Source organism: Drechmeria coniospora, chromosome 03 (assembly GCF_001625195.1).
Source record: "Drechmeria coniospora strain ARSEF 6962 chromosome 03, whole genome shotgun sequence".
Taxonomy (NCBI): Eukaryota; Fungi; Ascomycota; class Sordariomycetes; order Hypocreales; family Ophiocordycipitaceae; genus Drechmeria; species Drechmeria coniospora.
Genome location: NC_054391.1, coordinates 1,444,004 through 1,456,539, shown reverse-complemented (window position 1 = coordinate 1,456,539; position 12,536 = coordinate 1,444,004). Strand labels below are relative to the sequence as shown.

General features: G+C 56.8%; 2 protein-coding genes across 2 annotated transcripts; one reads left to right on the top strand and one right to left on the bottom strand.

Annotated features, from left to right (window-relative positions):
• Positions 1 to 4,656: 4,656 nt before the first annotated feature.
• On the bottom strand, positions 4,657 to 8,459 carry DCS_06263 (Sterol-sensing domain protein; the record flags this gene model as incomplete). The annotated part of the gene is made up of 2 exons (XM_040803554.1): positions 4,657 to 8,113; positions 8,230 to 8,459. The coding sequence occupies 2 exons, from the start codon at positions 8,457 to 8,459 to the stop codon at positions 4,657 to 4,659; spliced, it is 3,687 nt and encodes a 1,228-aa protein (XP_040653658.1).
• A 2,872-nt stretch (positions 8,460 to 11,331) lies between these two features.
• On the top strand, positions 11,332 to 12,407 carry DCS_06262 (Transcription factor jumonji/aspartyl beta-hydroxylase; the record flags this gene model as incomplete). Its single annotated transcript, XM_040803553.1, has 3 exons — positions 11,332 to 11,567; positions 11,668 to 11,828; positions 11,896 to 12,407. The coding sequence occupies 3 exons, from the start codon at positions 11,332 to 11,334 to the stop codon at positions 12,405 to 12,407; spliced, it is 909 nt and encodes a 302-aa protein (XP_040653657.1).
• Positions 12,408 to 12,536: the final 129 nt, after the last annotated feature.

The following is a 12,536-nucleotide window of genomic DNA, read 5'->3' as shown; positions in this document are numbered from 1 at the left end:
TAGCAACTGGGGTGCAAGGATGTCGTCGGTGACTGTGACAATGTTAGAGATTTCCGCGGAGCGTACTTGAACACGGGCCAGGGCGGTGTCGCATCCTGGAAGTGAGATCGACGCAGGACCGAGGCGGCGGGGGCAGGGTGGAGAGTATGGCACTCACTGACCGGTGTGGAAGTCCGTCGAGCCGGACAAGAGCAAGGCACTCAGCTAGTAGCCTGCGATTGTGTTTTGGGGGCAAAAAATGGTATCATGCAACGTACCTGGCCAGCCGCCTGACGAAGCGGCACAGGCGATGAGCTCAGGCAAGCGGATGCCCTGGGTGCCGGTGGCAGAGCGGATGGAGAACAACACACCCAACAGCAGGAGGAGGATTCTCTGGTGGCTAAAGTGAGATATTGCGCAGAAGATGCCACCTGTAGGAGGCGGGCTCAGCGGGAGGCCGCAGCCTTTTCGAGCCGGCACGAACGGAGGTGAAGAGAGCCACAGGCAAGGGACGCAAGGCGGCAGCTTGTTCGAGCTGCCTTCGGCGGGACGGGGCGGGACGAGGATGATGTGCAATGGGATGGGATGCGGCGCAGTGCGGTGCGGTCGGCACCGGTGCAATGCCGACAGGCTCGAGATGGCGATCGCAGATGGCGATGGTAGTGGATGTTGGTCGCGGGCGAGGGCGGTGGCAGGTTTGGCCAACTAAAGGGAACAACGGGCGTGTGCATGCCGCTTGGAACCCATGTCACTCCGACAGTCGGCAGCGGCACAGGCATGTGCCAGAGACGGAAACAGAAACCGTAGGTACATGTGCGGCAGCATGCAGATGCTCGTGGAGGATAGGCAATTACGTCGGCGGAACGGTTAGTTCATCTCGCGAGGCAGGGTGGTGCTCTGCGCGTACGAGAACGGGTACGGGGACGGGACGGAGTTGGGGACGGGTGCGACGAGGCACTCAGAGCATGCACTCGAACCCCAGCCAGAGCCCTGCTGCGAGCCCTTGTCGACCCCCATTCACACAAGACTCCTGCCACAATGGACAAGGCGGGTGACAAGGGGCGGTGAGGAGGCGGCGGCATGGGCCGAGAAAATGGTGTGCATCGGTTGGGCCCTCGTGCACTGGTAGTGAGCGGCACACGATATGAGTGCGAGAAGGGGTACTGCCGTAAATGGCGTGTGCTGCTCTGTATCGTCGGGGAATTTCTGGGCAGAGCGTCGCACTGTTCCCATGTCACCTGTGCTTCCAGGGCCACTAACTTGTGTGCATCCTGTCGCGGCGGTCGAGCAGAGGGGACGAGTGGACATGCCGGGCGGTGTTCACAATGCCCTCGCATTCTCCGACCTTGGCACTCTCGGCCGCTGACAAATTGGGAAACCGCAGTGCGGGCGAGGGATGCATGAGGTCGTGCTGGGCGCCGAGGTCTATTGAATATCGATCCGGATCACGTTCGCAAGGTGCATCGATGGTGCGGTAGCGTCGCGCCCTTCGTTTCTGGCCACGGACCTGGACGCAATATCAAGGCAAGACCAGCTGGAAGCATGTGTACTCCGTACTGCACCGGTACATTGCACGTCCCATGCTGCCCATGTCGAGGTATGGCTACAGCAATGAGCAGTGCACGGCACTACCGACAGAAAGAAAGGGGAAGCTGGCTCATCGTACCGAGTTGCTAGTCAACAAACGGAGCATGTGGGAGCTCCATTGTACGTCGTGGCACTCTCGGCCGAAGACAATGCGGCGGCGGGAGCGGACCGGGACGAGACGGGCACCACTGACCTGCTCCCCAGGGACTGGAATCCACGGTAGGCTCGCTTGGTTGTTTGCGTCTAGAGAGTAATTAATTTGGTGCTCGGTGGCTGCCAGGTTGGTGGGGACGCCGGCCGGCTTGGGTTTGCGTGTGCATTTACCGCATGGTACCGGAAACCACACTTTCGTACCTCTGTGCTGGCAGAACGAGTGTTCGGATTCGGACTTGCTGCTGACATTCGTTGGGACAACGTGGACTCCCTACACGCGAGAAATTCTGCGTATGCGACTTTCCTGCGACCCCCCCCCGCCTCGTGGTGAGAGCCTCCATTCAGCGACGTCGAGGCGGACTTGGAGTCACGGAACCTGCTTTGGCGTATACACCTGCAGGTTGGCTAGTGCATTGCCACCACGACCACGAGGTTGGTACTCCCTTCACAAGCATCCCATGCCGGGAGAAATAGACCGACGGTGCGAGGAGGCTTGGAGATGAGGAGGTGGCAACGGTCAATAGAAACGCGCCTTGCTAGCCTGCTGATGACCGACCTTTCAGGGGAGCCTGCCGGGACGGTTGTGACGATGTGACCAGGCAGTGTGGCCATGGCCTTGGAGCGACAACAACTCGCACAGACGAAGGAGAACGGGACGGGGTAATAGTTCGTACGAATACCTGGAATGAAGGAAGAGGAAAAAGTAATTTCGGCTCTGCTCTCGACAGGGGGCCACGATTTGCATGGCAGCGGCAAGTGCGACCTTGAACGGCAGGTTCAGAGGCAAGTGAGGCGCTGGCGAAAGGTTGAATACGAGGTAGGCCCAGCCCAGCCGAGCCCAGCCCAGCCACAGGCAGCAGCCCGGCAGCCCTGCATCTGCTCTCAGAAAGCACAGCAAGTAATTACGCCTAATCCGTACTCCGTACAGTATTAGTTACAGTACGGTACAAGTCCTCCGTCCGGAGTCCCAAGCTCATTTGCCGCTGTAGTAATTTCTTGTGTATCTTGTTAGTGGATAATTTGTTAGCAAGTACGGAGTACATGCAAGTATCATTGAATTCTCCTTACAGGGGATGGTGGTCAACTGACCATTACTTAGTAGCTACCTATACTTACTGCTCAGTTCGGTACATGCCACCAGGCACGGCAAGTACGACGTGCAAATACTTGGGTGCTGATGTGCGAGTTGTTCTGTTACTCTCCTCGTCCTGGCCTGGTCCTGGTGCCTGCTGTCTCGATCCATCATCTCACAACACTTGAGCCCACACCGCCAGTGAGCGATGCGACTGTGCAACGACACCAACGAAACGGCGCCTGCTCCCTTCGACCTCGTCCGTCCGCCGGTACTTTCTTTCCATGGATGCAAGGTCCAGAAAAAGGCTTTGCCTTGACGGTATCCGTGCTCCTGGGCCCTCTTCCCAGCCTCGTCATTTTTCTTCTGCCCCCTCCTCCCCCCCTACCTCCCACCGCAATTCGACTGCACAAGTTGCGAGCTGCCCAACACCGCAGCCGACCAACATACCGGCCAAAAGTGAGACACGAAGGGCGTGAAGCCGGTCAAGAAAACTACTAGCATTTCCAGATTTCGAGCACCTACCCAGCTTCGGAGCCGTTTGCCACTTTGACGACGAATCCTAGCCAATGCATTGGACAGAGTACAAATAGAATGCTGGCGTGACCCTACTCAGTATCCTCCAAACAACCGTGAACTCGACTCGCACTACTCCGTACTCCGTGCTATGAACTGCAGTTTTGACCCTCGCCAGCAGAGTAGCATCCCGTTCTACCCCGTACATGTACACTCTCACGTACGTACGCGGATGCCAGCACCTAAAGTACGAACATTTTCTACCAAGTACTGTCGACCCCCGTGTCGTCCAAGTACACTGATACAGGCACCCGAAGCACGACCATTCCAGTAATACTCGGTGCGGAGTGATGCCTGCTTGAATACGTATTATGATCTGACTGAAATGCTGTGCCGAATTATTTCACTTCCTTGTCAGTCCCATCCTGTCATCATGCCATCCTTGACTCTGTACTCCGTACTTCTTCCAGCCTCCCCCCTTTTCGTTTCTCCCCTCTGCATACAACGTAACCGACTCTCCACCTTTCGTGCTCGTTCTTCATTGTCGTCGCCATAGGAGCATTAATGGCGGTCGATGATCTTCTCCTATCCCTGCTTTAGAACCATGACGTCGCTAAGTAACAAAGTAGCGGTGAGGTGAGTGCCCCCCGAATCGACCCATGCTTCGGGCCACCCGCTTTGTAGTCAGCGTCCATCAAAACTGTTTTTGCAACGCCCCCCGAGCACCACGATACGTGATATCGAGTGCTTCCGATGATGTGCAGCTTGTCCAACCACCCACCATTCGTAGCGCAGTGGTAGTCCAGCCCTACCCGAAACGTATTACTTCTATCTACCCTTTGTCTCGGATCCCGCCGACTGTGAGAGCCATAACTAGCCATAATGAACGACCTAGCATTCGCCCGAGCAAGACAGGAAGGGCATCCGTGCATGCATGTACTCCCAACGCCCCTGCTGTGCAACTTCTCTCACGTCTGCTCCGTTGCCTGCCGTTGACGTCGGTTCATTGTCGTGTTCGAGCTCTGGCCAAGTAATTCTAGGTAGTAAACAGCGGGACCGTTGTGCCACCGCCCACAACCGCATCACGGCTATGCATCGCCATGATCAACCCTGACTCCTTCATGCGCACCCCTGGAGAGCGCCATATACGACATGCTCGCTGGGAGGGCAAGGGCAACGGACTGGTCCTCGAAAAACACATGAAAAAAAAGTGGAATAAGTCTATGCGGAGACGGCTTGCCTCCTACATCTATGCCAACAGCACGCTCAAAAATGCCATCGTCATTCCGATATGCCCGTCGACGTCTGGCGCAGCGAAAATGCATCATTCAGCCAGTCCGCCGCCGCCGTCATCGCCCGCCATGATCCTGCACTCCAGCAGACGACCTTCGCCTTGACCCGCTTCCGTGCCTGCGTCGTCTGGCGCAGGCGTTGATGAACAAGTCTCCGTTTGCGTCGTCAGCAGCGTCCTTGACCCGCACCTGGCCGCCTAGTACGACCAGTTTGACCATGTCCCCAAATGCAAACGCTACAGAATTCTGTCCCACTCTCATACTTGGCCCCAGTTCGGTGATGAGGAGGTGATCGGCCTGCTCGCCGTTCTTTATCAGCCGCTGCGACTCGTCTGCATCGAGCCGCGTGCCGGCCGATGCCGTCCAAACTTCCCACCCTTCGAAAGGATCGGCGGCGGCAGGACGCTTGCTGTGGCGCTTACGCATCCCGCTCAAGTCGCCGACCTGCGTGTTCTTGCTCGACGGTCTCTTCTGCCGGATCCCCACGGCGCTGCCGTCGGAGACCATGTCCCAGGCGCCAGGGTTTGTGACACGCTTCCTCGTCTGCCTCGCGGACTCCCACGTAGACCAGTCACTTCGGTGCTCGTCCGCGGGGGTGTGCAGGTGAATGGCGTTGCAGCCCTCGGCGGGAACAAAGGTCTGCAGGATGCAATCGCCCGAGTCCGTTTCCACGTAGCCCAAGGTGAAGGAGGTCAGGCCAACCGGCCCGGGCTGGACGGGCCGTTGCCAAGTGTACGCGCACCTGAGGGGCCTTGGTCGCATTCGCTCCGTCTGCAACGCGTACAAAACCGACCCGTCCTCAGCGCTGATGAGGTAGACGCAGCGGGGACCCGAGACGACAAACAGGTCCAACATCGGTAGGGATTCGATGTAATGCGAGCTGGACTCGCCGAGCCCTTCAACCGCGACGTGCTGCGATTCCCACGACGTTTCTTGCCGCGTTGCCATGCAGACCTCGCCGTGCTTGGAAATGGACAGTATCAGCGGCTGCGAGGGGGCGCCGTTGGAAGCTAGAAGTGCCGGCGTCAGCGGCGATGATGCTGCGATGGTGGGAAGCTTGCACGCTGCACGGGGGTATGCTGCCGCACCTTTTCTCGCGCCGACGCGGGCGCAAGTCAGATAGGTCGGAAATACGCCGACGCTCTCGCTCTCCCTCGAGGAGCCCGCCCGAATATCGGCCAAGGAGCCGTCCTGGTAGACGGCAATGACTCTGGGCTCGTCGCGCGATGCCGTCGGGTCGAAGGCGAAGGCAATGGGCCTGTGGTGGCCACCGGGAGCCGGAACTGATGGGCCCCATACTTTTTTGGCGAGGTCCCAAAAGAAAACCATGGGCTGGGTCGCCTTTTTGGGCCGCGACAAGAGGGCGAGCCATTTCGATTCGCCATCGATGGCCATGGAAATGACCGGGTACAGCGTCGCCGCCGCTTCGGCGCCGTTGGCGATCATGTAGCTCGTCCCCAGCCCACGGATGCACCAGACGCGAATGATGCCGTCGAGGCTCGCCGACACGACAAGGCCGTCGGCGGAGCTCGTCATCATCGTGATGTCCATCCGATGACCGCGGGCGAGAGACTTGACGGTCAAGTGGGGGGCGTCGTCCGAGTCGGACTCGCTCTTGAAGCTCCCGTCGTCCTCCCAGAGGAGAAAGTTCATCAGCAAGCGCAGGGCGGCGACGACGACTACGATGATGAAGACGAGACGGGCCATTTCGTGGTGAACGAAGTCGTAGGCGGCCGGCAGCAGCGTCGGCTCCTTCGTGTGCGGCACGCGATCCGAACCTTTCCGGACGAAGACGATGGGGTCGAAGACCTGCGCCACGTAGCTGTAGGATGTCGGTGGCTTGATGATGCTGATGACCTCCCGGGCCGTGTCGTGGTCCTGCATTCGCAGCCACGAGGTCGGACTCCTGGCTTGGTGGATCCCTTGGAGGAAGGACGACCGGGGCTCGGCTCGAAGCTGGTTCGGCTCCGGCCCCCGGTAGAGGCGCAGGATCTTGCCGAACAGACTCTCGTCGGCGAAGAAGTGCCACTGGGCGATGAGGATGAAGCTGGACATGACGACGGTGCCAGCCACGCGCGTCGACAAGGCGATCTGGCCGCGCAGGACCTGGTGGCGCCACCAACGGAGCTTGCGGTTGTCCGACTTGCCACGGTTGTGTCGCATCGAGGCCTTGGCGAGGGCATCGCCGAGCTCCATCCGGCGGACATCGACGCTGAGGACCGATAGGAAGAAGGTGGAGAGATAGAAGAAGTCGAAGACGATGGCGACGGCGACGAAGATGCAGAACTCGGACACGCCGGGTGAGACGGCGCGGGAGAGGGCGGCGAGGATGATGACGTTCTGCGTGCTGCTGGTGAGGGCGGTGTGGGCGGTTTGGCCGAAGGCGTGGCCGATCCTGTTGCTCACGCTGTCCTCGGACGGGTTGAGCATGACGGCGTTGATGAGCCGGAAGATTTGCTCGAGGCTCATGGCCAGGATGACGAGGGGATAGGCGGCGCGCGGGATGTGCGAGAGGTTGACGTTGAAGACGGCGCAGATGGTGAAGCTGGACATGGTCGAGAAGGCGATCTGGGCGGCGATGGTGAGCATGAGACCGAACTTGGACTTGACGGCCATGAGCTTCGAGACGCTCGTGAGGAAGTAGACGATGGTGAGCCCGTAGGCGACGACGAGGCTGGCCATGTCTTGAATGGACATGGGCCGGAACTGGAACTCGTACCGGCGACTCGAGCCAGGCCGGCCGTCGGGAGGCCAAATGTCCCAGTCGGGTCCCGCCTTCCGGGGCAGTTCCCGTGCCCGCTCCTCCCACAAGCGACCGACGGGGGAGTCGCGGAGATGGTGGAGGGTGATGACGAGGGCGTCGGCGGCGAGCAGCCGACGGTCCTTGAAACGCTTCCCGCTGAAGACCATGGAATGGCGGAGGGTGACGTTGGCCGACGTGGACTGGTTCTTCTTGTCGTTGATGGTCGACAGGATATCGTCGTCGGCCGAGAGTCGCTCGTGAGAGCAGGCCCAGTAGAGGAGAGGGGAGTGGAAGAACCAAGACTGGTTGGTGAGGCCGTTGGCCACGTGCATGGCGTCCCGGTGGCTCAGCGACGGCAGGTCGCGGTGCGAGTCATCGGCGGTCCGTGCCAGGCCCCGGGCGCTCGCGGGGTTGAAGTTTTTGGTGATGCCGAGGAGCTCATCCTGGAGGTCGAGGGCGGAGGAGAGAAGGCTCTTGTTGAGGGCTTCCATGTAGGTGCCGTGGACCCAGATGGAGCGCATGATGACGTCGGGTTCCCCGGCGGCATCGTGCGGCAGCGGCTGGGCGACGGTCCAGACATGATGCGGCAGGTTGGAGGCGCCGTTGATGAAGTCGTTGGTGAAGAGGAAGGGGATGGGATAGAGGAGGATGGTGGCGACGACGACGGAGACGAGCAAGGTGGCGACTACGTGACGGGCCGCATAACGGCCGTAACGGGCAAAGATGTCGTGCAAGGGATGGGTCGGAGAGAGGACGGGCGCATCTGTTGTTCTGCAAGCCAGAGCAGGCGGTTAGGTCCATGCGTGCAAGGCGGCCGAGGGGAGGGGAACTCGCCCACGAATGGGATAGAGCAGGTACCAGATCATGGTGAGCTGCTTCTACCCGACCGACCACCGGGACGGCGGTTCATGAGGAGGGAAAGAAGTCTTCCAGTCGGCTCGCTCTCCTTCCAAGGTTGGCTTCGCAGCACTATTATAGGTGTGGCTGTCGTTGCGACTGCAGCTCGACCCGATCGTATGCACTCGGATGCAGGCAGGGCGCGCGCAAGCCTTTCGCAGCGGAGGGGCACCGTCCTGCCCGAGGCGGCTCGTGATGTTGACCGTGGCGTGGCGGGCATTGAGCATGCATGGCTTTTGGGGCAGAAAGAAGAATGATGGCAGGAACCGACGACTGTTATCACGTTCCGAGAGGGCATACGCTGCGTGATGGTAGGCTATCGTGCAGGTGTACGAGTTATTATGACGAGAAACGGGGCGTCGGCACTGCGGACTCCGTGGCGGCGAATGGAGTCGTGAGTTCTCGACGTGGGTCCGTCCACAGGATGCGTTGGGGTAAGCGAGAATGGGAAGGGGAGAATGGGAATGCAAGGGCCGAGGCGGGACAAGGGGCGCTGGAGGCGGCGCTGGAGGCGGATGACTGCAAATGAGTCTCCCAAATTATGCAGGTGAGCCAAGCTCGATGCTGTCGACAAAAACTTGGCAGTCGATGCCGCCAGCAGGCACGGCAGCTTGCTAGAGAATGTGTCGGAACTCGGGAGTTGTGGGTGGCATGGGGATAGTACCTGCTCCGTGGGACGGCTAGCTTAGTATCTATTCGTATTTCGTATCTGTACAGGTACTGGAACGCATTGCTACTAGGTGCATGGAGCACTAAAAAAACTGACATGTAGCCTACTGGAGTGATTTAATGCCACTGTACTCCCTACTTACAGTGCAGTTCGGAGTCATTCTCCGTACATTTACTTCCACCAACGCCTAGCCACATATTATTACCCATGAACACTATTACCTCACCACATCCACTATCTACTATCGCAAGTCTAGGTGTACAGTACTTGCATGTAATAGTTCCTAGTGCATGGAGCAGAGTTACTAAACCAGGAGCGTGTACTGTGTACTGTAACATAGTGTATTACTGTACGGATACCTGCACTAGTATCAACTCCAAAGTACTGTACTTACACTAGCACGGAGTAATAGTTTATGTACACTTCGGGTCGGAGTAAGTACTCCGTTATTACTTTCAATATCTTGCTCCTACTGGAAGTACACTTCTTCCATCGCTCAAGTATCCGAGTTCATGTGGGTGTAGTGGCAAGCTATGGCGGCTAAGCGCTCCGTATAGTCGTGGTAGGGCCCTCCTGTTGCGCTGGTGAATAGCACTTACTACGAAGTACTTTGGTGCCTACTGCTATCTGTACAACTCCGCCGCGCACACTTTCCTTCCAGCCAACCGTTGCCGTGATTCTGGGTAGTGCTCCGGTCTAAATTTGCGAAAACCAAGTCAAAAAAGCACTTGCATTCTCTGTCACACAGCCTCCCTTGAGAATGCGTGCTCCAGCCTCATGCCAAAAGGAAGGCCCTGCATCTAGATCTAGGTATCTACCGACACCCAGAGCATGTAGGAGACGTGTAATAATACCAACCGTCCCCTCCCCACCCCTCACCCTGGGCACTTGGACGTCAGTGGATCTAGGAATAGGCTAGTGCCAGGTACTAAGCTAGAACTGTAGTTGTACTCCGTATATAACAAGTGATTCTGCAAGGTAATGACAGGGCTGTTCTCATTAGATCGGTGCCGCGCCACTAAAAGATAGCGCGCGCCAGCAGGCAAGTTTATCAAGGTCGACGCCAACCATAGGTAGGTTCGGATAACTCTCTCCAGGTGATGGGCGCACATACAGTATGCATTCAGCCCACGCGAATTGATATTTCTCTAAGCCATGAAAAACGAAATAGTGTGCGGAGTAAAGACTCCGTATACCTACCTACATACAAGTAATACTTACCGAACACGATTCCGTGTTATTCATGTGTTGCATTTTCTCTCATCCGGCTGTAGCGCGTACAAGTACATGTGCACCTAAGTACTAGTAGGGCATAGTTGCACTTTGTACCATGTTGCATGCTGGTGTGCACACCAAAGTGGTATTAATACAATGGTCAATGATGGTGTCACCTCACTGGCAGAGCTTATCGCAACCTACCATGGTTCTCCCTGCTCATAGCAGGCAGACATCATGCGCGTAAAAGTTTTACAACCAAGTGCATGTACACCTGGACATACATATGCAAGTTATTAAGTACACCTACTGCACATGTAATTACTTATGATTTAGTATATCTGAATGCATGGAAGTACTTGTACTTACTGCACATGTTGGTATGCATCCGTACTCCGTGTCTAGTACTGTACTTGATTGCATGGGCGTTGTATAGTATTAGCACTGATAGTACGGACGGAGTACTTACAGGTATAGTACAAGTATCCCTTAGCTCATGCTAACACAACTTTCTCAGGTACTCATGTCTCCGTACAATACTGTACTTGAGTATTTGCCGGAAAATTCCCACGTGATAAGTAAGCACTTCATTTCCCTAAGAGTACGGGGTACTAACACTATTCCATGTACAAGTAAGTATCCGGAGTACTCGTTCGGAGTACTCCGTACAAGTGGTATTATTATTACAAGTTAGTGATGTGCACGGTAGTAATGCATCGATAGGAACGTAAGTGACGAATGACGAACCTACGAATTATATATATATGTACTTAGGTGTACGGAGTACCACTCGTATTAGGTTACATGTAGAGAGCAATTCGCAGTACGGAAAACCTTGTACCGAGTACTCCGTACCTAGTACTCCGTACCTAGTACTCCGTACCTACGTTGTACAACTACAGTACATACGAGGTACTGTGCAGTACATGGTTGTTGGAACAAGTACTTGGGTATAATCTGTCTTGTGCCTGCCTTGGAGCCTGAGGGTCCTCACACACCGACGACCAGCCGAGAGAAATATTATTCCAACAAGCTGACTGCCTGCAAGCATAACTTGCATGCACATCACGAAGTCATCATCATCAACCAAAGTACGCGTACATGTAGATTCGTGCGCAAGGCCCTTGATTCGCACGCGGCTACCTGACCAGCGACCATCCCTTCACCGTTTTTTTCTGTGTCCATGTCTAGCCATGCCTATCCGACGATGGAGGCCTCCCTCGACGAGCTCGTCTCGAACTACAACGAACTAAACGGCTCGACGGTCGAAGAGCTCGATGCGGAACCAAGCCCCCTCGAGTTCATGCGCTTCGTCTCCCGCAACGTTCCTTTCATTGTCCGCGGCGGCGCAGCTTCTTGGAAGGCAGTTCGCGACTGGAACTACGGCCACCTTACCTCTGTTCTCCAGGGCCAGCCTGTCAACGTAGCTGTCACCCCCTATGGGTATATATTTGCCCTTCATGCTCGAATTCGCACAATTCCACACCCTTCTCGTCCCATGGCACTGTTTTCACTTTCTGACCCCCTGTGACCGACTGCTCAGAAACGCCGATTCGCCCACCTTTTCGCCCGAGCACGACTGCACTGTCCTTGCCAAACCTCACGAGGAGTCTCAGCATTTTGACCACTTTCTCTCCTACCTCATCCGGCAGGAGACCGATCCAACCTTTTCCTCCAACTCGGAGGTGAGATACGCGCAGACTCGTCAGCCAACACCGTTGCCTTCATCCCCTCCTCCCTCCATCACCATGACTGAAACGTTGCCTGCTAGAAAATGACAATCTTCGCGACGAGTACTTGTCCCTCTTCCCGGAAGCCCAACGAGACATTCCCTTTGCCCGCATAGCTCTTCAGAAACCGCCCGACGCTATCAACCTGTGGATAGGCAACTCCAAGTCCGTCACCGCCACCCACAAGGACAATTTCGAAAACATCTATGTCCAGGTTCTTGGCAGGAAGCATTTTGTGCTTCTGCCCCCGCTATGCCACCCGTGCATGAACGAGAGGATGATGCCCCAGGCAACCTATGCTCGAGATGGGAACTCTTTCTCCTTGCAACTCGACGAAGGCGCAGAGCCTGTCCCTTTTGCGACTTGGGATCCCGACCACGCCCAGGTCAACCCCACAGCCCACTCCCACCTGGCCAGACCAATTCGCCTTACTCTGGAGCCGGGCGACATGCTCTATCTACCAGCGATGTGGTACGCTCCCCAGTTCACCTCCCCCATCTTGCCTTTTCCCCCCTACGGCGGCGACACCCACGGCGGCTTCTGCACCCACTGACCAGAGCTCTCACAGGTACCACAAAGTCTCCCAGTCATGTATCCCAGGCAGCGACGGCTTCGTTGTCGCCATCAACTACTGGTGCGTCATCCCATACCAGCAGGCTACATTCGCGTCACGCAAAGAAAC